At 35.8% G+C, this 23,148-nt stretch overlaps 1 protein-coding gene across 7 annotated transcripts; it reads left to right on the top strand.

Annotated features, from left to right (window-relative positions):
• Window positions 1-14,278: 14,278 nt before the first annotated feature.
• arfip2a (ADP-ribosylation factor interacting protein 2a) lies at window positions 14,279-22,233 on the top strand. 7 transcript variants are annotated; one of them, XM_079391857.1, is made up of 11 exons: window positions 14,303-14,459; window positions 15,626-15,730; window positions 16,053-16,109; window positions 17,025-17,133; window positions 17,239-17,301; window positions 19,102-19,182; window positions 19,499-19,614; window positions 20,185-20,406; window positions 20,655-20,812; window positions 21,226-21,400; window positions 21,502-22,233. In XM_079391857.1, exons 2-11 carry the CDS (start codon window positions 15,635-15,637, stop codon window positions 21,655-21,657), a joined length of 1,233 nt encoding a protein of 410 aa, XP_079247983.1. In that variant the 5' UTR covers window positions 14,303-14,459; window positions 15,626-15,634; the 3' UTR covers window positions 21,658-22,233. The 7 variants fall into 7 exon arrangements, with proteins under 7 accessions (XP_079247984.1, XP_079247989.1, XP_079247985.1 ...); XM_079391858.1 differs by lacking the exon at window positions 16,053-16,109 and having other exon boundaries at window positions 14,279-14,459; XM_079391859.1 differs by lacking the exon at window positions 17,239-17,301 and having other exon boundaries at window positions 14,292-14,459.
• Window positions 22,234-23,148: the final 915 nt, after the last annotated feature.

Genomic DNA, 23,148 nt, shown 5'->3' with positions numbered 1-23,148 from the left:
GTTTTGTGAGCTATTAATGCCCTGCATCAGGTAATAAAATTAGAGCTTATATAATAAAAACAGCTTATAATTATATGATATGATATGACACTATATTATATTATATTTATTATATTATATATTACTTTTCAACAACATATTGCATTTTGTCTCCCCCCCCCATTAATTCTTTAAATCCAACATAAATACAGTATATCACTGATAACAAATGATCCTTATTAACACGCGTGTTTTTGATAAACAGGAATGTTCATTATGGAAATTCAAATTTTTCAGGGTGTGACTGAGCAATTATTCTGGGCTCCCCGTGAAAATGCCGCTACAAAGAGAAACAACAGTGGAAAATTAAGAACAATGCCAGAATCTCACTTGGACTGGTAATAAAATAAGGTAAGCCAAGTTAAACTTTTTTTTTAATCACAGTCAGACCATTGAACACTGTCAGGAGTTATTCTAGAGTGCTATGCAAGTCAAAAAAGCAGGGAAAACAGGAGTTTCATTCTAAAATACACCATTTCAGAGGAGCAGCGGCTTACCAAGACTCTCAAAAATGACTATTATTGCTTATTCTTAGGTTAATTTGTTCTAAACTCCTTAACTTAAGTGTTGAATTTTGATACTTAAATTTCCTTGAAATTTTGTGCTATGAAAGTTTTGTTTGTTTATTTGTTTTGTTTTATTTATTTATAGAGCACAATTAAAACAACACAATGTTTGACACCTTGATTGACATCTGTCTCGTCCAGTCAGCGGTGAGTAATCTATTCCCAAACCAATGGCGCTGTCTAAAACTATACCTACCTCTTCCGGTTTGTCTGATTTGTCGTTGTGTTTTCTGACTTGTTATAATGTTTTCGGAATTGTTGTTGTGTTTTCTGAATAGTTATTTTGTTTTTTAGATTTGCATTTGCGTTTGTAATTTGTTATTTTGTTTTCAGTTTTGCACTTCTTGGCCACCGTAGTTATATACTGGTGTTTACGAACACCCATCAATAATCTAGCAGCAGCATTCTGCACTAGTTGTAAGCGAGTTAACAGCGATTGGCTCACACCTGCATATAGAGAATTACAGTAGTCCAGTCTCACAAAAATAAAGGCATGAATAAGCTTTTCAAAATTGGGTGACAGAAACGGTTTTACCTTAGCTAGTAATCTCAAATGAAAGACACAAGACTTAACCACTTAGTTGATCTGTTTATCAAATTTCAGAGAGACATCAAACTGAACCCCAAGATTTTTAACTACCGATTTACAGAAAGGAGCCAAGTTCCCCAAATCAGAGAAGACTTGAGACTCAAAACTAAATAACCTCGGTCTTACTTTCATTTAAGTTTAAAAAAATTTGCTGACATCCATAGTTTAACTTCATGCAGACAATTTAGTAGAGATGTAATTGTCCTCTTGTCCTGTTTCCGTAAAGGTAGATACATCCGAGTATCATCAGCAAAACAATGGAAAGAAACTCCATGCCTTTGAAAAATAGAACCCAAGGGCAGCATATACAGTAAGAACAAGATTGGACCAAGAATTGAACCTTGGGTAACACCACAATTCAATGGAGCAGATTTAGAATAAGATTGACTGATATTAACTGAAAAAGTCTTATTAGAAATTATCTGAACCACTCAAGAGCTATGCCTCGGATAGCCACAGTCTTTTCTAAATGAGTAATAAAGATATTGTGATCAATACTATTGAATGCTACACTTAGATCTAGTAAAATTCAAATCACAGAATCACCCGAGTCAACTGAAGTTAAAATGTCATTTAATACTCTAAATACCGTCTCTGTGCTGTGGTTTGCTTTAAATCCAGATTGAAACTGAAAGTGAATGATACCTCACATTGTGCAGCTTATTGAGAAAACTTTTTAATTTAATGAAATTCTTTTTTAAAAATATGATGAATGATAAAACTACCAAAATTGACTCCAAGGTATGACAAGACCTCAGAACACCTTAGCAACAACCTTGCAACCATGCACAACATCCTATGATTTGAAGTTTTCCACATGCAGACAAGCCTGACCCCTACAATGCTTCGTGAGATTTTCCTGCTGCTAATTAAAATAATTTATTTTGCACCTCTGATTGCATCTCTTCAAATCTTAATGAGGCCATCAGATACTCTGCGCTCTTAAGCTTTGCCTGTCAAACTGATCGCTTTCATTGAATTAAAGGCACATTTCAGCTGAAACGTGCTCTGGGGTGTTTTTTTCAGCGCTCATGTGAAAGCCATAAAACAGGTTACTCGACTCCTGACTGTTTTATTACCAAATTCACAAGTGAAAATTTAACCGGTTTTGCGATAAAGTGAAAGGGAAAAAAATACATTAACCCTTCAAGAAAATAAATCTGCTACAACTTCACAGTATAGCAGCTGGAGCAAAGCCAACGTTTAATGATATTTTAAAAGCAATACAGACATGGAGGTTAGAATAGCGTTAAAATCAAGGGCTTAAAGGAGAACTCTTTTATCCACGGTGGCTAACATTTAATATGATTAAAAATCGGCTCAATAACAGCAAATAAGTAATAACTTGGTTTCAGGCAGGGTGGGCTGAATTTAAGAAAGGTGTTAGTGAAGAGAGACGCCAACTGTGATTGGTCTTTGTAAAGTCCCTGTGAGAGAAATCCCATGGAGTCAGAGGTCTAAAGTGTGGAATCGCTCAGCCAACATCAGGAGGGTACAGTAAGTGGAGGCAAGGCCACTGCGGAGGAATTTTTCCATCTATATATTGACACAGTGTTTGAGCTGCACAAATATGCTGTATTTTCTTAAGGAGCACTTATAGACTGTTTATGCTTCAAAAAAGATGAATTGGGTGCTGACAACAAATAGCATGCTATATCAATTTTAAATGGTATGCTTTGCAACCAGTAACAGAAGCTACCATCACTCATGCATAAAGATTGAATGCAAAAAAACGACAACCTAGAAGCAACTGGTTGTGATAACAACAAACTCAATGAACTCGCAAAATGTAATCAGTAATTCTAATATGACCAGGCATACAAATATCTCAAGGTTTCTGCAAGTTTTATGAAGGTAAATTTAAGACTTTTTGAGACCAATTCAATACTTCAGTATGTTCTCTAAATGTAAAGGGAGTGCACAATGAGTTGAATTAGCAACACTTTTAAGTTTGAAAATGCAGTTTACTACAGATTACCGTTACTTGTTTACAAACAATAGCTTAATTCATAAATGTGGTCTAACAAAGGTAAAGGGCACATTTTTTATCATATATGCTGTTTATATTGCTTGTAATTGGCATGAAGTAAACATCTGTTGAGTATTTTAACATAAAAAAATGTATGTCAAAATTGTGTTGAATTAAAACCCCAAAATTGCAGTGGGTCCACCAGACTCACGAACACTGGCTGAGTAACAAAAATATGAACACCACACAAGGGTTAAAAAAATGACCAAATATCTGCCAGTGGAGTCAGAAAAATAAACTTAATTTAAAAAGAAAAAAACATTTTATTCTTTATTGACAGATATTTGCATAAACTCGGTTTTGTTCAGTTTCTTAAAAAAGATTATCTACATTTTGCATCTCAGATAAATGTATCATGATATAAGGAGGTTTAGATTTTGTATGGGAAAGCTAGAAAAGTACAGTGAAGGATATTCATTTTTTTTTTAACATTTAATGTCAAGACTTTCTTCTCTGATTTAAAACCTTTTTTAAAGGCCATCATTTGTGCAAGGAGAAGTTTTTAGACCTTTTTAAAACCTTCAGAAAACCCACATCTGCTTTTTAACAAATCTGTTTGCACTGTCAGTTTCTCATAATTAATATTCATGAGAAAAGCAGATTAGTTTTATATTGTCTCCTCTTCACATTTCAGATCATTCCTACGCCCTGGTTCTTCTGAGACAATATGGTGAGATGAATATCCCAGACCACACTTGGCATTTACTCACAAAATAATTCAGTCAAATAGTTGGACACCTCGATGACACAAGGAAGAGCTCTCCCAAATCCAAGCTTCTTCCAAATCCAAGCTCTGCTCTGCTCTTGGATTAACCCACCCCTAATAAGATGATTTCATTTTGGGGTGCAGTTGAAATGGTGGCTTGCCAAATTCTTGAGATAGTTTCCACTCTTTCAGATATATTGCAAAGTAAAGTCTCAGACAAGTGGAGAAATTTGAAGACCAAGCTCAGTTTTCTGGCTGATGAGGTGGAAATTAAATTCTGTTATATATTTGACAGCTTATATAGAAAATTAATGCAATATTGATTAATAATATTGAACCATATGCACTTAATATGTACAGTAGACTATAATTTGGCCTTGTTTTCATATGCTGGAAAAAATAATGAGGAAGAATTGAGAACAAACCAGATATACTGAAAGAAGTATGTACACTCACAGAAATTACAGATTGTCTCTTTAATACTCTTTGTATATATTATATTATGTTATATTATATTATATTGCACAATTAATACAATTATAGTGTGGAACAGCCTGCAATTACCCATTACTGATATTATGGAAATTAACAAAATAATGTAAAGTACAGTATAAACAGACTTTAAAGTAAATTTACTGTAATCTGTGTTCTTTATTTATGTGCAAATACAGGCGTTTATATGGTATGTTACCTTTGCTGACGCCAAAGAAGAAAAAGAGGTGAGATTTAAAGTGCACCTTGGTCTAGACCCTGTTAACTGATCCCAGTTTCATGTCAGACACACTCTGCTCTCACATAAGCTTGTAAAACTTGGCGAACACAATGCAGTGCACATAGAGGTGAGACACCATTGCAGTCAGAACCATCTCCAGCAGTGCACTGGCCTTTTCGTGCCTTCTCAATAACATTTTATACTACTTCATACGGTTCCCATTCCCAAAGGGCCTCAGAGCTGGGCTTCAACAACACGGTGAAGGGAGGGAATGCTGGGTGGTGGTTTGTTCATCATTGACAAGTAGCCTGGGCTCACAAATTACTTGGGAACCTCAGAACATTTGATTATTCTCTGCCCGATAAAGGAAATCATTTTACATGCAGACAGGCAGCTGAAACAATGCATTGAGGATGAGGAAAAACAAAACTTTGAGCATAAGGAGAGCATGTGGGTTCAGAAAATGTCTGTGAAACACCTCAAAGATCCAATGAAATCACTTGATGAGCACTTTTTTTCCTTCTTAAAAAAATGTCAGCAGATTTGAATCCCACCATGAAATTTGCTACTTGATAGCCAGTTGTAGGGGGTGGGACATTTGATTGATCAAAATGTGATAATAATTAAGTAAATAATAGTTGGGGTTTTTTATTCAATTTATTTAATTCTTTATTGTTCAATCATGGATATTAAGATTTTACTGTAAGTCTCTTATGCTTACCAAGGCTGTGTTTCTTTGATCAATAATACAGTAAAAACAGGTAGCCTATATTGCGAAAACAACCATTTTCTAGTTTGATAAATTTGAACATTTAATTTATTTCTATGAATTTTCAGCAGCCATCGCGCCAGTCTTCAGTGTCTCGTGATCATTACATGATTTCCTTCAGAAATCACTTTAATAGCTGTTCTGATTCGGTGCTCTGGAAACATTTCTTGTTATTATCAATGTTGATAACAGTTGTGAGGCTTAATATTTTTGTGGAAATGTGAATTTCTTTGACGAACACAGAGTTCAAAACTCTGCAGAACAGCACTTATTTGAAATAGATGAGCAAGCTTTAATGACACCTAGATGAGCCCCAGAGACTGATCCCCAGTGAAGAACCTGCCTACAAGACGGCCATCGGGACAAGACCACAGGAACCAGATGAGTCCTTTGCACAATCTGATTCTGCTTTAGCCTAGATTTAAACTGCTGATTTTGTCTGGCCAGAGGAGAATGACACTATTTCAACAAACTATTTCCCCGTCTAAATACTGTAAAGCTGATATAAAGCCACCCAGCTTTAAATCAAGCCGATGACACAATTTGCATTGTTAAAAGCGCTATACAAATAATACTGACTTGACTTGACTAATATCTGTAGTACAATGTGGGGTAATTTGCCAGTAATATTTCAATGTCTAAGCTTTTTATGTAATAATTAAGGGGTTTGTTTAAATCCTTATAACCCTAAGTGTGAGAGGTAGTATTAGTAATGCTGGTCTCACTTGAACGGAGGGGAAAACCTGGCAAACCCTTGATGAAACATAATAATGTGGCTAAGAGAGGTTAATGTGTTTTATCCTTTCAAAACTGACAATTAACATGTTTTTCTCTCTCACGCTACACTCCAAAACCAAAGGTGTTCTGTTCTTTGTTCTGGCTGAAGAGAGAGCCCAAAATCTGTCACAATCAATAATAGAGTCTGTTTGGCAAATTGATATGTTGCCTTTATCTTTAACAGACCATGCATTTGTACAACACCAGTGTGTCTTTAAACCCTCCACACCAAAGTTCATTCACTGGTGGTCCACAGTGGGTAGCAGTGTTACTGGTATCCTACATGTGCTTTAGGATCATAAGACCATGTTTGATTGCCTTGATATGCATCTGGCAGGCCTATAAAGAACGCAGATGTGGTTTGATTTTTCATTTTAAACCTGGACACCACCAGTGCTAGTATGTACCATATCAAAGGCTGAGGGCACTGGGCCAAGCGCTATATCCTTTATGCCAATAAACCAATAACGCACATGAAATTTATCAGCTCATGTTGAAGGGAGGCTCCCTCTCGTTCTTGTTCTACAGTGTTATTCTAGTGAAATTACAAGAATGTTTCCTTTAAACCAACTTCCTCTCTCGCTTCACGATTCCCTACAGAGCTGCGATCCGTCTTTGCTAAGAAGCAGAACCAAGGCTGTCACATCTCTTCAACCCTGTGCCAAACATCGTCTGCCTGAGGGGTAATTGATTCTCGTTTTTAGGGAAGGTGTTAAATCAGTTTAGCAGACAGAATCCGTGAATGGAATGCAGAAAAGCAGCTCCAACTATTGCTGACATCCATTACTGCAAAGAGCACACGCCAGCAAAGCACAAATCCTGCTCAGACGGAGACTGAAGTAGGTGGCAATTTAACCATTACAGTAAGACAGAACAAATCCGTTTGAGAAACTGAGGGTTTACAAAAGCTAGTGACTTCAGGGTTAGCAAGATAAAATGTTTCGGTAAGATAATTGGTTATTAAACAGCATTATGGATAGGCTATCTGACTAAAAATGTGAAAAATTGGTATGCAAATCGAAAGATAGAAATGCGGGGTATCCAAATAAACACTTGTTTGGCTGCTTAGGTAATAATAATCTTAGGTAATAATATACACTACCGTTCAAATGTTTGGGGCCGGTAATTGTTTTCTTGTTTTTTTTTTGTTTGTTTGTTTTTTAAGAAATTAATTTTCTTTTTCAGCAAGGATGTGTAAACATTAATAAAAAGTGATGGTAAAGACTTTATATTTTTAGAAAATATTTTTATTTTGAATAAATGCTTTTCTTTTTAAATTTGTATTCATCAAAGGATCCTGAAAAAGTATCACAGGTTCCAAAAAAAAAAAAAAAAGCAGCAAAAACTGTTTCCAATATTGAAAATAAATCAGCATTTTGATTTCTGAAGGATCATGTGACACTGAAGACTGGCGTAATGGATGATGAAAATTCAGCTTTGCATCACAAGAATAAATTATATTTTACAGATTATAAAACAGAAAACCTCAAAATCTTCAGATGTAAATATTGTTCTAATAATGTTGTACTTTCCTAGGCAGTTTGTTTTGTTGGTCCATTTTTAGCAGTCTTTTCTTTCAGTTAAGATATTATACAGGTATTTTATACAGATTTTAAAACAATTTTAAAACAAATTAGTCTTTCATGTCTACATATTAATTTATTTGGAGAGTAGTTGTGTCCGGATCTGATGTAAGATAAATAAAATCATATTATTATTTTTTATTTTATTAAAGACAAATACTAATAAATTGTGACCCTGGACCACAAAGCCAGTCTTAAATCGCTGGATATGGGTCAAAATGATCAATTTTTCTTTTATGCCAAAAATCATTAGGATATTAAGAAAAGATCATGTTACATGAAGATATTTTGTAAATTTCTTACCGTAAATATATCAAAACATAATTTTTGATTAGTAATATGCATTGCTAAGAACTTCATTTGGACAACTTTAAAGGTGATTTTCTCAATATTTGGATCCAGGGTCACAATTATAAGTGCAATTTTAGCATATTTTTTAGGAATATTTTCTTTCTGTCAAGATGTGTTTACTGCATGCCTTCAGCGAATGTTTCGCAGGTTTAAGCAAAAGCACTAATGCTTGAAGAACAAACCTTTTTTTAAGCCTAATAATCCCTTTCCTCAGTGCACAGATTCTGGCCTTTGTTAGCAACTCTCTTTCTGACATATGCAAGATCTTACTCCTAACAAAACAGCATTCTGTGTTCTTTTGTCTGCGCACTTTTTTTTTTTTTTCTAGAGTTTATCAGTACAGTACAATCCGACCCAAGTGATATTTTTTAAGAACTGGGAAGGTCATAAGAGACTCGCTTTCCCTTAGAAAAACAGCATGTTTTGAGACTAGATGACTAAGATAGTGTGAAGTATTTTCCTCTACTTTGAAAATAGGAATAGTGTCTCTTTTATGTCCTGTGAAAATGAGATGTCCTCTCTATGGCTCTCTGAATCTGCATTTAGTCTAGAAAGTGTCTGTGCTCTTATGCCAAACACAACAGCCTAGTGTGATGTAAATCGCATGAGGTGACAGAGGCAAAGGAAGACGCATGTCTGAGCTGTCAGGGCCAGACATTTCCATTCATAGTCTGTCAGGGTGCCTTGTATTCACGGGAAAACTCTCCAAAAAAGATGGAAATGAAAGATTTCCCTATCAGAAATACTGCTTGGCCCTTTACAACAACTCTATAAACATTACTGAAGGCTAGCATGGTGATGTTTTGGAAAGAGTGGGGTAAGAGGAGACGTTAAGGAAGGAACTACAACCTGTGCAAACCCAGGTAGAGGGTTATAAACTTCTAGTCAACACCAGAACTTGTGTTTGGATTGTTAAAGTCACTTGTGAAAAACAGCAAGTGCTTATGCAAGTCTCAAGCACTTTATCATGCTAGAAACAATCTTAAAACGGCCGAAAATGACAGAACTGGGTCCGCAGGTGGTGTGTAAAATAGGTGAACTCTGGGAGATAGCCTCATTTTGGCTAGAATTAATATAATGACTTTAGCTGGTTATCAGTATGATTCCCTTGCTGCTGAGTTATTATTCTTTATTTTTTCCCATTTCCTCTTTCCCGCTTTTAATATTAAGTTTAGGATTTAGAGAAAACTGAAAACTGGCCTTAGACCAAGACTTGAGAAATATTATATATTTTGTTCACAGAGACACAAAAAGCCTTGAATCTTCAGGGATCATGACCTGAAATAAATCAGCCGCAGTGTTGTACTGTCAGTTAGCCTGCTGAGAAACAACACAGAGAGATAGTGATGCAGTGATACTGCGCAAGACAGAAAAGTGTGATATCACATCAAATGTGAGAAACTTCTCATCTTCTCACCCACAGGGGCGTCTGACGTCATATTATATCTGTGCATACATTGTCCAGATTTATGGTCAGAGTGAGATTTAACTAATGTGTCTCAATCATTACAACGTGTGATGTGACTGGGAAAATATATTATTTTATTTAATCTATTATTAAAATATATATTTTTTTATCCTTAGATAAAATAAGAAAATATTTAAATATTAATATTGTAATTTTTAAATATATATTTTTATCCTAAATTTGATTTATTGATTTATTTTCATAAAATTTTGAAATATATTTTTAATTATACATTTATTTATTTATCTATTTATTGATTAATAGCTGCTTAAACTTCACAAGTTTGCGTAAAACCTGATGATCATTTTTTGTTCATTTTCTGAATAAATAAACATTTGTCATAACTTTACTTTGTTTCCAACATTTTCAAATTCCTTATACTTTCTGTTTCTCTTCCAGGTTTAAATCACTTCTCAAACATCTGGTCTAAGGACAGTTTCTTCCAGAGAGGATTCTGGATGTTACTTTGGCCAAGGTCAGGAGAAAAGTGGTAAATATAATGAGCAAGCGCATTCTCCTATTACTAATAAGGGAAAGTGCAAGGTTGGGCGGCACACACAAAAACAGAAACACTCCGCATTCAATAAAATTTATGGGCAGCTGAGGAGATATTAAACAGAGTAAATGGAGGGGTAAGAGGGTAGAATGTAATTCTTCGTTGAAGTACCAGAGAAAATGAACAGAACGTAAACGGAAAAAAACATCCTCAATAAGACAGTGCTTAGTGGATTTTTTTTTATTATTTAAAAATCCACAATGATAGACTAGTCAAAAGAAATGCTTTCCCTGCATCAGCCATTGCGTGCAAGCCATGTCTCCAGACGCTGGGAGCCAACCACAACTAGTATTCACAGAAAACTAAATTAAAACTTAGGATATTATGCTAACAACCCCAAAAGGATTTATGAAGCCTAAATAGTTTTTATACAAATTTGCGGGCTGTTTTTGGTCTTTTTTTGATTCTGCAGGTGAAATTAACAGGACGAGTCATAGTGTTACCAGTAGGTTGGTGGAGCTGCTTGTTATGGGTTTTACAAGCTGCTGTCACGGCACACAGGGTCAAACGGTGGCAATGGAAACTTTGAATGGAAAGGGTTTTTGATCATGATAAATGAAAGAGGGATGAGGGATCTCTAAAACTGAACATGATAATATTCAGATTATGGACATTGGTAGTTATAAGTGCAAAAAGTACATTTTTATTTGATTTATCCCCTGAAATGTCCTAATATGGTATAAAGTGTGTGAATATGGAATAATTCTGTGATACTGTGCACGTTTACAACAGGCAAGCTTATAAAGGGCTGTGGGTGGCATTGTAACAACCACAAAATCAAGCAAAAAACATGATAACTGTTTAAAGTAAACAAGCAAGAGACAATGGCTTTCTGGTTACAAACCATTTTCCCAAGTGAAAGTCTGTGTGGTTTCTTGGTATTTCTAGTCCCAGACTAGAAATTAGGGAGGATAGCAAAGTATAAGATTTTCAAAAGACCAGTCTATGATAGTGAGCCGTGCAATTTCATCCCTGTTTTGGACCAACTGGTTTTTTTTGTGTGTGCAGAAACTGTAGTTCGGGTCTCTACAGACACTCTGGAGAATAGCAAGTACAGAAGAAAAGATAAAAAGACACACTATGAAAATAATCTGTCGTCTTCCTCTGAGCCAAAACCAATTTCATTAATATTCAAAAAAAGCTGAATACATAAACTGTATTCCTGGCAAAGAGCTGTGTAAAATTCACATGGAGGAAACTCTTCTGTAGACATGAGTTAGGAACAAGCTGTGGTAAAACTCATTTTCTTGTTAGCAGCCTGAATAATTTTGCATTCAAACGGTTCCACCATGTCAATATAACACAAGAAGCTCTGTTTACAGAATTGATTTTTTTGGTTTCTCAGAATTATCATGAAAAAATGTCACTACACAGAACTGGAAAACCAATATTGTTTATCAGTTATGAAAACCCACAACACTCCACAGTTTCTATGCCACTAGCTACTTTTTCATAATTGTTTTTTTGGTCAAATGATCCCAATTTCCCAGCATAAACTGGTTCAGCTGTGGTTCTTCCTCACTATAGCTATAACTCTTGCTAATTCCAGCTGGATTAAACAGTGCCTGAAATCCACCCAATTTAGCCCTGAAATATAGTTGCTTAATGGATGATAGCCGACATGGAAAATAACATCACTGTAATTTTTCGCCAAGATCTGAAAGAGAGAACAGCTGCTCTGAAAATTGCTTTGCTCTTCAAATTTCAAAGTGATCTTTCCTCTTAATAGAATTTGCAAGTTGGAAAATCAGCATTGATTATTAATTCAGCTACTGCAAGGTCACTTAAAGTGAGATTGCATGAAAACGTGAAGCCTAACTGACAATCACTTGCTATTTTATTTTATTTATTTAATTTTTTTCACTGGGGGAAAAAACAGCATTCTGTACAGGTTTGGGTTAGTAAAAAATAACTATTTCTTTTTACTGTTCCGTTTTAACGTGTTGCGCTTACTTAAGCACTACGTTGTTGTTTCTCTCTTTTCACCTTGTGTTTTCAGGAAGTTTTTCACTTTGGTGTTTGATGTTCACAGTCACGCATATGATGGATCCATAACAATGACGAATTGCACTCAGTCTGATTCAACAGCAAGCAAGAGGAAAAAAAGGTTGACAGTTTGTTTGAAATGCCACATTACGAAAACTATAAAAGGACCAGGTCCATATGCTACACGGTGTAAACACTGAGCAATGTTTGTAATTATTTTGCTTGGGAATAATGACATAGCGGGCAAGAAATCTAGAGCGTGGTGTGTTGCCATGTTTTCTTTCTTGCTTTGCTTTGAGGTCCTTGTCTCTGTGCCTTGATTGCAGTCGAGGAACTCAGAAAGGGCTGTGTGAGGACGAACCGCTGGCCAACATCTGGAGGTGCATTTAATGATCATTAAAAGCGTGCCGGGATATTTACTGAATGGGAGGAAAAGAGTGGGAAGAGTCTGAGCTTTCGAAGGCACGGAATGGTTTGGTAATGTATGTCCTTGTGAAGATTTTAAACATGGAGACCTTAAATTTAACAGGCCTTGTTTTCAGTTTATGTGCACCAGTAAACCAAATACATCTACTGTGGGTGGCTGTTTTGGTCTGCCTCACTGTCAAATTTAACCTAAGGTTGCCAGACTAAAGAAATGCTCTAAACAGGAGGCTTGTGGTGTAGACACGATTTCTATAAGGTATGTGTTTGGAATTACAACCTAATTGCAATTACATTAAAGCCTGTTTTTAACCTTACTGGCCCCGGGTGAACCCAACAGTATTATAGCAGATCACCCAATCAGAATAACCTCCTAAAAATCCTGCTTGCCCATAAGTTATATTATTTCTATGATATTTAATGGAATGCCAAGTCCAATAAATTATTTTTTGTAATGTATATTTTTAAAATCATAACCCAAAATTCGGCTATAGAAACAATTTATTTGGCTATTTTCTCTACTTTGCTTTGGCAGACACGAGTCATGTGCAAAGGGGTAAAATAAATGTTTTTTAACTTTAACTATGATTAGTTTAGGCGCTCACAAGAATGTTGAGGTCAAAGGTTAAAAGTTAAAGGATGTTCATTTGAACGGTCAAGCAAAAGCACACTTTTCCAATTTTGCACTTCCTCCTCATGCTTGATGCATATTGGCTTGCAAAGGTGAAGCATATGAACCGTTTTACGCATCAGCTAACATCTATTCCCAAAAGACCCAGTAACCGCTCCTTCCGTCTTCAGCTAGGCCTCTAAATCGTATTATATATATATATATATATATATATGTATGTATATGTATAAAAATGCAGCTTCTGGGCTTGGTTTAATCAATTCGTTTTAAATAATGGCAGTACTGTATGTAAAGTGTATTTATCCAATTTAAAAATTTTCTTTAATTACAAAAAAAGACATTTATTTAACCCATAAATAGGCTACTCCTGTGTCATAGTCTGTGAGTCTGAAAAAATGTTGTTTAAATGATCTGCATAGATACCACGACATATTGTCTTCTGGTAAAAGTCTGTCCCAAAGTAATGTATTAACATAAGTGAACTGACACAGAACAAACATGTCTGAATGAACTGTTGCTCTGATCGAAGGGATCAGATTCTCAGTTCAGATCTCAGTCTTGGCTCATAGCAGAGACTAATTAGAAGCATGTTGATCTTCACACTTTATTAAAGGAGACACATGCATAAATTAAAATTAATGCATATACTGTAGTAGTCTTGCGAGAAGAAAAAAAAAAATAAAAAATCAGGCTTTGTTGGCACAGGACATAAAAGCACAATCAAAGGTAAAGCTGTAAATACATGTAAAAAAAGGTACCCAAAAATATAAATTAACAGGTAAATAAATAAATAAGTTATACAAAAGAACAACACATCAATATATGTAACGTATGTGTATAGGCAAACATATTATTTTGCACAATTACTGAGCGAGAATGCTTTCGGTCAGTTGAGCGAAGTAATACTGACACCTCCTGGTCATACTGAGTACAGCAGGAAACCTCTATTAATCACAAAGCTACGTTATCCCTTTTAACCTTTGCACAAATTATTATTTCTATTTGGATTGTATTTTGTGTGAGAATGAATAAAAGTACCAAAGTATATAGTTTATTCCAAAGTAATGTGGCGACGCAAGGATGTCACGTCGTCACTTCCGTTTGGAGAGAACGGAGAGGATTTGCGTTACCGAGCGACCGAGAGGATTGGGGGATTGACAGAGGAGCCTGTGGAGATTATTTGCCCTCCATACATCCATTCATAACATACATAAATCGCATTTTCATCATGGAATAATCTTAAATGCTGTGCGGGCGGTTGAGACGGTAAACGGGTAAGTAAGGCTGCAGCAGATGTATCGCGTAGATCAAGCATCCTCTCTTCTGCCCCGGTGCTGGCGATCAGAGGAGAGACGCCTGACCTGTTCCGGCTGAACCGTGTCACACGGACTGAGTATAATCCATCCCGACCCCTTTAGTTCAGGGGACAATTTCAACCGATGCCTACAGTGTATAAATTAATCTGCTTGTCTGTTTTTGCATGGGCCATTCTTAACTGGCTGGCCTATAACATGCAATGTATAATATTGATTTTATGATAGGACGTCATTGTGTGCCTGATATTGTGAATTTATTTATCACTCCTTTATTTATACTTATATATAACAGCGCATAATGTTTTACTATAGTATTCATGTGGTATGAAGAATATAACCAGTTATTGTATCTGTAATATATTATTGTGGTCTATCTGTCTGTCTTTCTTTTCATCTATCTATCTATCTATCTATCTATCTATCTATCTATCTATCTATCTATCTATCTATCTATCTGTCTGTCTGTCTGTCTGTCTGTCTGTCTGTCTGTCTGTCTGTCTGTCTGTCTGTCTTTTCATCTGTCTGTCTGTCTGTCTATCTATCTGTCTGTCTGTCTGTCTGTCTGTCTATCTATCTGTCTTTTCATCTATCTATCTATCTATCTATCTATCTATCTATCTATCTATCTATCTATCTGTCTGTCTGTCTGTCTGTCTGTCTGTCTGTCTGTCTGTCTGTCTGTCTGTCTGTCTGTCTGTCTGTCTGTCTGTCTGTCTGTCTGTCTGTCCGTCTGTCCGTCTGTCTGTCTTTTCATCTATCTATCTGTCTGTCTGTCTGTCTGTCTGTCTGTCTGTCTTTTCATCTATCTATCTATCTATCTGTCTGTCTGTCTGTCTGTCTATCTGTCTGTCTTTTCATCTATCTATCTATCTATCTATCTATCTATCTATCTATCTATCTATCTATCTATCTATCTATCTATCTGTCTGTCTGTCTGTCTGTCTGTCTGTCTGTCTGTCTGTCTGTCTATCTGCCTATGTTTTTCTTTCTTTCTTTCTTTCTTTCTTTCTTTCTTTCTTTCTTTCTTTCTTTCTTTCTTTCTTTCTTTCCCATCCATCGTCTGTCTATCCGTAGTTCTGTCTGTCGTTCTGTCGTTCTCATCTGTAGTGTGTCTTTTCTTGTAGATATTCATCATGGCAGATAGTATTTTGAGCAAAGCCGCCACTATGGAAATCCCCATCAACAGCAATGGGGACAGCAGGACGGCAGAGGATGACAGTCTTGAGCAGGTGTGTATCCACAGTCCATCAAATCTGATGAAGAATGAACATCCTATTTTCAGGCCTGCCACCCAGTTATGCCATGAACCACACCTGAATGCGATATGATGTCCTATTCCTGTGGCTATTGTGTGGCAGGCGTTGAGAGTCCTTGAACAGTTGGCTTAATCACACATTAATGAACTGTTGTAAATATAAACACTGTTAATTTAAATTGTGCGGCTCGGTTGTTTTCGGTTATTTCAGCGCATGTTTGTCTTCTGTACGTATCTGTCTCACCATCTGTCTTTTTTGACACTGTCTTCACATTTTATGTTTCTTCATGTCACAGGGTGCACAGATTGGTGGGAGCTTAGATGAAATTGTAGGCACACTGCCAGTGGCCATGGTGAGGGAGAGTTTGTGGGTGTCCCTGTATGTTGGAGCCCCATTCCCTTTGATTTAGTGTGGTTGATGGTTTGCATAGTTGCACACATAGTAGTCATTGACTTATCATGGGGTTTGGGCAAATGTTGGTGTAGGAATTATTACAAACAGGAGCTGTTTACTGGAACAGAAAAGTCAAGCAGAGACATGGAAAACAGTCATGCAAATACAGTAGTTTATTTTGCATATGTTTTATAGCGACTGTTCCTAATAGAATTTCCCTTGAATTAAGAATGTCTGGTAAGAATTGATAGATTTTTCAGCCAGCTTGTTGAATTGTCACATTTTTAAAGGTTTTGTGTAGAAGGCAAGGCTTTAAGATTGATAAAAGTCTGCTTTTTCTTTAATAGAAATAAGGTTTTAGTCTAATATATAAACAACACTAAATATATAATTTCTTTCTTTTAAATTTTTTTTTTATTATTTTTTTTTTTAGGAAAATTTAGAATTTTCTTCCTGTTATCATCCTAGTCTTCTTATTGTTAACTAAAACTAAAACATTCAAAAATAATTTTTGCTAATTGAAAAAGAGTAAATGAAATGTAAATATTAGATGGAAGAAATTGAAATTGAATATTTTTAATATGATATCTTTTTTAATATTGCAATATTGCATAACTAAAAGTAAGTTTAAGTTGAAATGCTGAAATACTCAAAATAAAAAAAAAGTCAAATTAAATCTGAATATACAATATAATAATAAACAAATCAATAAATATTATAATAGTAATTAAATAATTCCAAAATTACACTGCTCCAACTTTTGATACCCACTTGTGTTTTCCCCACCTAGTGTGCACAGTTTGTGGTAAATGTGTTTTTTGTCTCTCTGCTAGAGATTGTAATATTCTGTGATATTAAATCCAATCATATTTAGGACTTGCAGCAGGTGATGGTGTCTGGACCAAACCTGAATGAAACCAGCATTGTGTCTGGAGGCTACGGAGGGGCAGCAGAGGGCATCATACCCACCAGTTCCATCAAAGGTAAAGAGCACTTGAACAGTGTCCGATTCTGATCTGATTTGATGCAGCATCTAAGTCATGTGCCTGCAAGGTTCAGCTTACATCTCTGCTGACATATATGTTTAGGACCAGCTATACGTTTCAACCCGGAGTATTTTGACAGAAGATGTGGCAACACACCCAAACCAGGTGTCAGTGTACTGTATATGCATGAAGATCTTATTTTAGAATCTTTGTCCCTACAGCTTCCTCTCTCTCCCCTGGTGTAAAATGTATTGGTCAGCATTTTAACAGCAAACGTTTGGCTTTTTTTTTACAGGGTGCTGAGGAAAGTCGCATGGTGGATGCATGTTTGCTTATGCAACATAAACCTCTTGTTTGTTTTAAATTTACTGTAGACATGTTTTTAACAAAAATGTTTGTGAGCTGATATATTTGAACTGTGGAATGCACAATAATTCCTTTTAATGGTGTTTCTTTATGCTCAATAACATGACTGGCCTTAACACATTAACACGGCACTAATAGACATGCCAGAATACAAACCTAACTGACGCAGTCTGTGGCGGTCCATGAGGATTTTTTTTTTTTTTATTATATACATTTATTTATTATGTTGTCATTTTAATATCCATTCTGATTGGTCTATTTATCAGAAGAGCCATTATGTTGTTATTGTCCTCTGAAATTTGTAAAGTAATTAAATCAGTTAAGTTGAAAGTGACTTAATATATTGAAAATTGACAGCAAGAGTAAGTTTTAATTTCTAAACATGTGACTCTGATAACTGGAGTAATTACTGCTGAAGATTCAGTTTTACCAACCCAGAAATAAATGACATTTTAAAAGTTATTATTAAAATAGAAAATAGTTATTTTAAAATGAAGTCATATTTAACAATAGAACAGTTTTTACTGTGTTTTTGCCTCAGTGAGCATAAGAAACTTTGAAAAAACATTGAAAAAATCTTGCCAACCAATGGTAGTTTGTATATACTGTATTTATTTTAAGTGCAAAGTGCAAATAGCCCGTCTTGTTGGCAAAGGCTATTTACACTAACTTGAGTTAGTCAACACTAAAAAAAGATGCCGATTCAGCTTCAGTTTCAGTGGCGCAGGCGGTAAGAGACATGCTTTTTGACGCGATCGAACCGAGTTCGTGTCTGCCTTTTGCCGAACTTTTTTTTTCTCCCTTTTCAAATCTCATATTGCATCAGAAAGGCCTTTATTTTAAATAAAAATGAAGGAAATAATCAAAAAGTTGAAAATAAAGTATCGGGTAGGGTTAGGGTAGGTGTAGGGAGGGCTTTATTGTCCCAATAAGGTGGCATACATTTAGTAATTTGAATTAAAACTATAATTTGCACTCAATATGTTAGTAATGCGTACTGTTTTATAATGCACTACAATACCCAGGTGCAGATAATTGCCACTATTTGCAATAAGTAGTATAAATAGCAGAAAATCTTGCTATTTTAACAGTGCAAATAGCCGCTGCCTTTTTTAATTGCCACATTTTTTTAACACATTTAAGCTGACCGTCACTGTACAAAGTCAGTCTTTTAGCAGCAGCCTTATTTTTCAATCGTTTTCATTCTCTTCTTCCAATGTTTATCACCTTACCATTTTATAAAGATATAATTTTCATCTCTTTTGGTCACCTTGTTCTTAATAAACCTCTGAACTTTTCCTTTTATGCATCCGCTGTTCATTTTTGATAAAACATCATAATGGTTCATGCATACACCATAATCACCATTTGTTTTATTGTTTTGATACATTTTGATTATTCAGTCTATGAAATCATTATGCATTTGATTGTTTACTGTAATCTCCACTACAGAATAATCATCGTAACACCCAGTGAATGTGCATTGCTCATCAGTATTACTACAACACACTAAATGTTGCAATTTCCCTAATGGCCTTTCACTTAAACTAAACCTCCATCGCATTCCTCCACCCGTCCACTGTTATTCATTCATTTCAGACATCCGCTCCAAATCCAGGGGCATCACTCCCAGCCATTCAGCCGCCAGTCGGATAGCAAATCAGCCAGGACATTACCCAGGTATCTCAGGGCCTCCTCACCCCCTCCTGTCACTGCCAGACACATGATCAGCCCATAATTATCAGTCATTACTCATTTACTGTCATCACACCTTTTATTCTTGTCCCTATTTATTTTTCGGTCTCTGGAATAAAAGATGATTGGTTATACACATAATTTTGAAGTCTCTAGTTTGATAATGGTCCATTACATGAGATGTCTATAAAGTCAATGTTGTGACCTTTATAGACACAACTGGGTTGTGATATTCAAATCCAGAATGAAATTAATTTGTGTATTTTGGTATAATAAAAGTACCTACATTCTCTACTCTCAGCTCCCAGCATGCACCACAGCAACAGCAACCCATCCATGATGTCAGAGGAAGCCACAAGAGGAGTAGCTGTAGAGAAATTTGACAGCGTGAAAAAGTGGAGCATTAATACGTACAAGGTACAGTAGTTTCATGTTTTTAAAATGTCTCATATGTTCACCAAGGCTAAATTTTATTTAGTAAAAAACAGTAATATTGTGGAATGTTGTTACAATTTCAAATGACTTTTTTTTTTTTTTTTTTTTTTTTTTTTTTACCGATTTAAAATGTATATATTGCTGTTATGACGAAGTTGAATTTTCAGCATCATTACTCCAGGCTTCAGTGTCACATGATCCTTCAGAAATCATTCTAATATGCTGATTTAGTGCTCAGGAAACATTTATTATTATCAATGTTGAAAACAATTGTGCCGCTTTATATTTTTAGGAAATTGTGATACATTTAGGATCCTTTATTGACTAGAAAATATATAAAAATAGAAAATGTTTGTATCATTATAAATGTCTTTACTGTCACCTTTGAGCAATTGAACTTATCCTTGCTTCATAAAAGTATTCATTTATTTTAATATTTTTTAATCTTACTCGCCACGAGTATTTAAAAAAAATATTTATGTAGGTATTTAGGCTTTATAAAAATAAACTGTGTAGGGATTTATATGCATATTGCTTTCCTTTCTTTACCAGTGCACAAAACAGATGTTTTCGGAGCGCTTCGGTCGTGGCACAAAGACAGTGGACCTGGAGCTTGAGGCTCAGATTGATGTGCTAAGAGAGACTAAGGTGAAGTACGAGCGTATTCTGAGACTAGCACGTGAGCTCACCAACCACTTCTACAACATGGTGCAGACTCAGCAGGCTCTTGGAGACACCTTTGCTGATCTTAGCCAGAAATCACCAGAATTGCAGGTATTAATAATTTTTTGCCATTTGGTTACGTATCACCACTGAATCTTAACATAGTGTCCCATTTTAAATGGTTTTGCAATCGAAAGAATTACAAGCACTTTTTTTCCTTATAGACAGTTCTTTAAGACAAAAAACAAACAAATTTACTGTCCAAAATATAACATGAGTATACCTTTTCTCTATTTGATAGTTTAATTGCTGTATAAACAATGCTAGCCTTAACTTTAACTTAATTTAATCTTTTCCAGGATGAGTTTGGCTATAATGCTGAGACACAAAGACTGCTATGCAAGAATGGAGAGACACTCCTGGGTGCTATCAATTTCTTTGTGTCCAGCATTAATACACTAGTTAACAAAACCATGGAGGACACACTCATGACCATCAAGATGTATGAGAATGCAAGGTATCAGAAGTTTGATATTAATGAGTAAATGTGGTAATATCTGCTTAAACAAGTTTAGATTAGGTCCAACAAAAATACTGTAAATTAATTACATGATATACAGATTGATACAGATATAAAATCTCACACACGTTTATTTATTTTTTATTTGAACTGATTGATTTGATTTGATCAATCTGTATATCATGTTTAGCAATCATTAATTGCTAAGAAACCACCCCCCCAAATGAGGATAGAATATCTTATTTTATGTTCCCCAGCAGTAAACGTCATCCAAGTTTAGAACAATTCAGTGAGTAAATGACAGAATTTTCATTTTCACAGCATGTTAATCTGACAGCTCTAATTATGATATCAAGGAATTTGCAGCCTGTACATCAACCAGCTTATACTAATGAGTACTGATGTTTCAGACTGGAGTTCGATGCCTATAGAACCGACCTGGAGGAGTTGAGCACGGGTCCGCGGGACGCTGCAGCCATGGTGCGCATTGAGATAGCTCAACAGCAGTACCAAATCCAAAAAGACAAGTATGAACGACTTCACAGTGATGTCAGCATCAAACTCAAGTTTTTGGAGGAGAATAAGGTACCATGTTGAAATCCATATTGTTCAACTTTTTTATTTGATAAGTCACAAATATTACTCGGTTTTGTCTTAGTTTCTTCAGATTTATGTTGATTTTCCAGGTAAAGGTGATGCACAAGCAGCTCCTACTGTTTCATAATGCCATCTCTGCGTATTTCGCTGGAAACCAGCAGCAGCTGGAACAGACTCTCAGAGAGTTCAATGTGAAATTGAAGCCACCGGGTTCTGACAAGCCATCGTGGCTTGAGGAACAGTGATCATTTTGTCGATGTAAAGAGACACTCAAACATGGAAAGCCGAAAATGGATGGACGGGGATGTAAAAGTGATTCGTATGAATGATTAAGACAAAAGAAGTAGTTGTTTTTAAGTTGCCAAACCTTGGAAAGATGCCCAGAACGTCTTCAAATGAATATTAATTTTATCCAAATGGCTTATGGAACTGTGGTTATGTTTTACAGCTGCCTTAACTATCTTGTATAGATTCAAAGTAATATGTCGCAAAATTACAATACAAACCAAACACATAACTCACTTTCTGTAAAAATGTTAACATTTTTTGAGGCATTCATAGTCATATTCACAAAACTGTTCCTTACCCAGTGAGCACCTCACAGGCCACTTTATATACGTTGTTTTATCATAGAGTAGACCCAAAAGGAATGAATGTTGTGCTTGTGTGTTTGTTTTAAAGGTTGTTTGAAAGAGGATTGGGTCATGGTATAAGAATGAAAAAATACTCACATTATGTGTCATAAGAAGGTTAATGATATATTTATATTTATGTAAATTGTGTAGTTCCATCTATGACATTAAAACACATTTGAAGGCGATAGAATCTGAGTGATATTTATCTTGTGTTTTGTGTCTCTCTTACTCTTACTGCCACATGGCAGCCAGGCTGAGTTCTGAGTAACATTTTCAAACTTTTGACTAGCTGCCAGTATATGCTACTGGTAAAACCTAGAAAAAAATTAACCACTTTTCCTTGATTGGATTGTCATTCCCTTGACTCTGTACGCAAATAAGAGAAGGGCTTGGTTTCACTGTGGTAATTAAATTAGATGATGCATTGTTAAGCGATAGAAGAGCTTCTTGTGTAGTCGGTGTAGAAAGCTGGATGACGAGTAACTTCTTGCTGCTAAGTTCTGAAAAACGGAGGTGTTGATTATCGGACCTAAAATCCCCACATGTAATAACCTAGAACACTATCTGGCACTTGATGGCTGCTCTGTCAATTCTTCTTCATCAGTTAGGAACCTAGGTGTGCTGTTTGATGGCAATCTTTCATTTGAAAGCCATGTTTCTAGCATCTGTAAAACTGCGTTTTTCCATCTCAAAAACATATCTAAATTGCTACCTATGCTCTCAACGTCAAATGCAGAAATACTAGTTTGTGTGTTTATGGCCTCAAGGTTGGACTATTGTAATGCTTTATTGGGTGGTTGTTCTGCACGCTTGATCAGCAGATTGCAGTTGGTCCAGAATGCAGCAGCTAGAGTCCTTGCTAGAACCAGGAAGTGCGACCATGTTGGCCCGGTTCTGTCAACACTGCATTGGCTCCCCGTCGGACATCGTATAGATTTTGGGGTCTTGTTAATTGCTTGTAGAGCCCTGAGTGGCTTGGCTCCTCAGTGCTTGAGCGATCTCTTATCGCATTGTGGTCCTCCACGTCTGCTGCGTTCTCAAGGCTCCGGCCGTTTGATAGTACCTAGAATGTCAGGGTCGACTGCGGGCGGCAGATCCTTT

The sequence above is a fragment of the Barbus barbus genome, assembly GCF_936440315.1.
Source record: "Barbus barbus genome assembly, chromosome: 34".
Taxonomy (NCBI): Eukaryota; Metazoa; Chordata; class Actinopteri; order Cypriniformes; family Cyprinidae; genus Barbus; species Barbus barbus.
Note: the sequence above shows the minus strand (reverse complement) of the source record. Positions and strands in the feature narration are given on the sequence as shown.

What these genes read in the sequence shown, in the direction of transcription:
- arfip2a (XM_079391857.1), top strand. Translation starts at nt 15,635, where the DNA reads ATGGCAGATAGTATTTTGAGCAAAGCCGCCACTATGGAAATCCCCATC. An exon ending in AGAAATCACCAGAATTGCAG is followed by an intron (nt 20,407 to 20,654) that starts GTATTAATAATT and finishes AATCTTTTCCAG; the next exon opens with GATGAGTTTGGCTATAATGC. An exon ending in AGTTTTTGGAGGAGAATAAG is followed by an intron (nt 21,401 to 21,501) that starts GTACCATGTTGA and finishes TTGATTTTCCAG; the next exon opens with GTAAAGGTGATGCACAAGCA.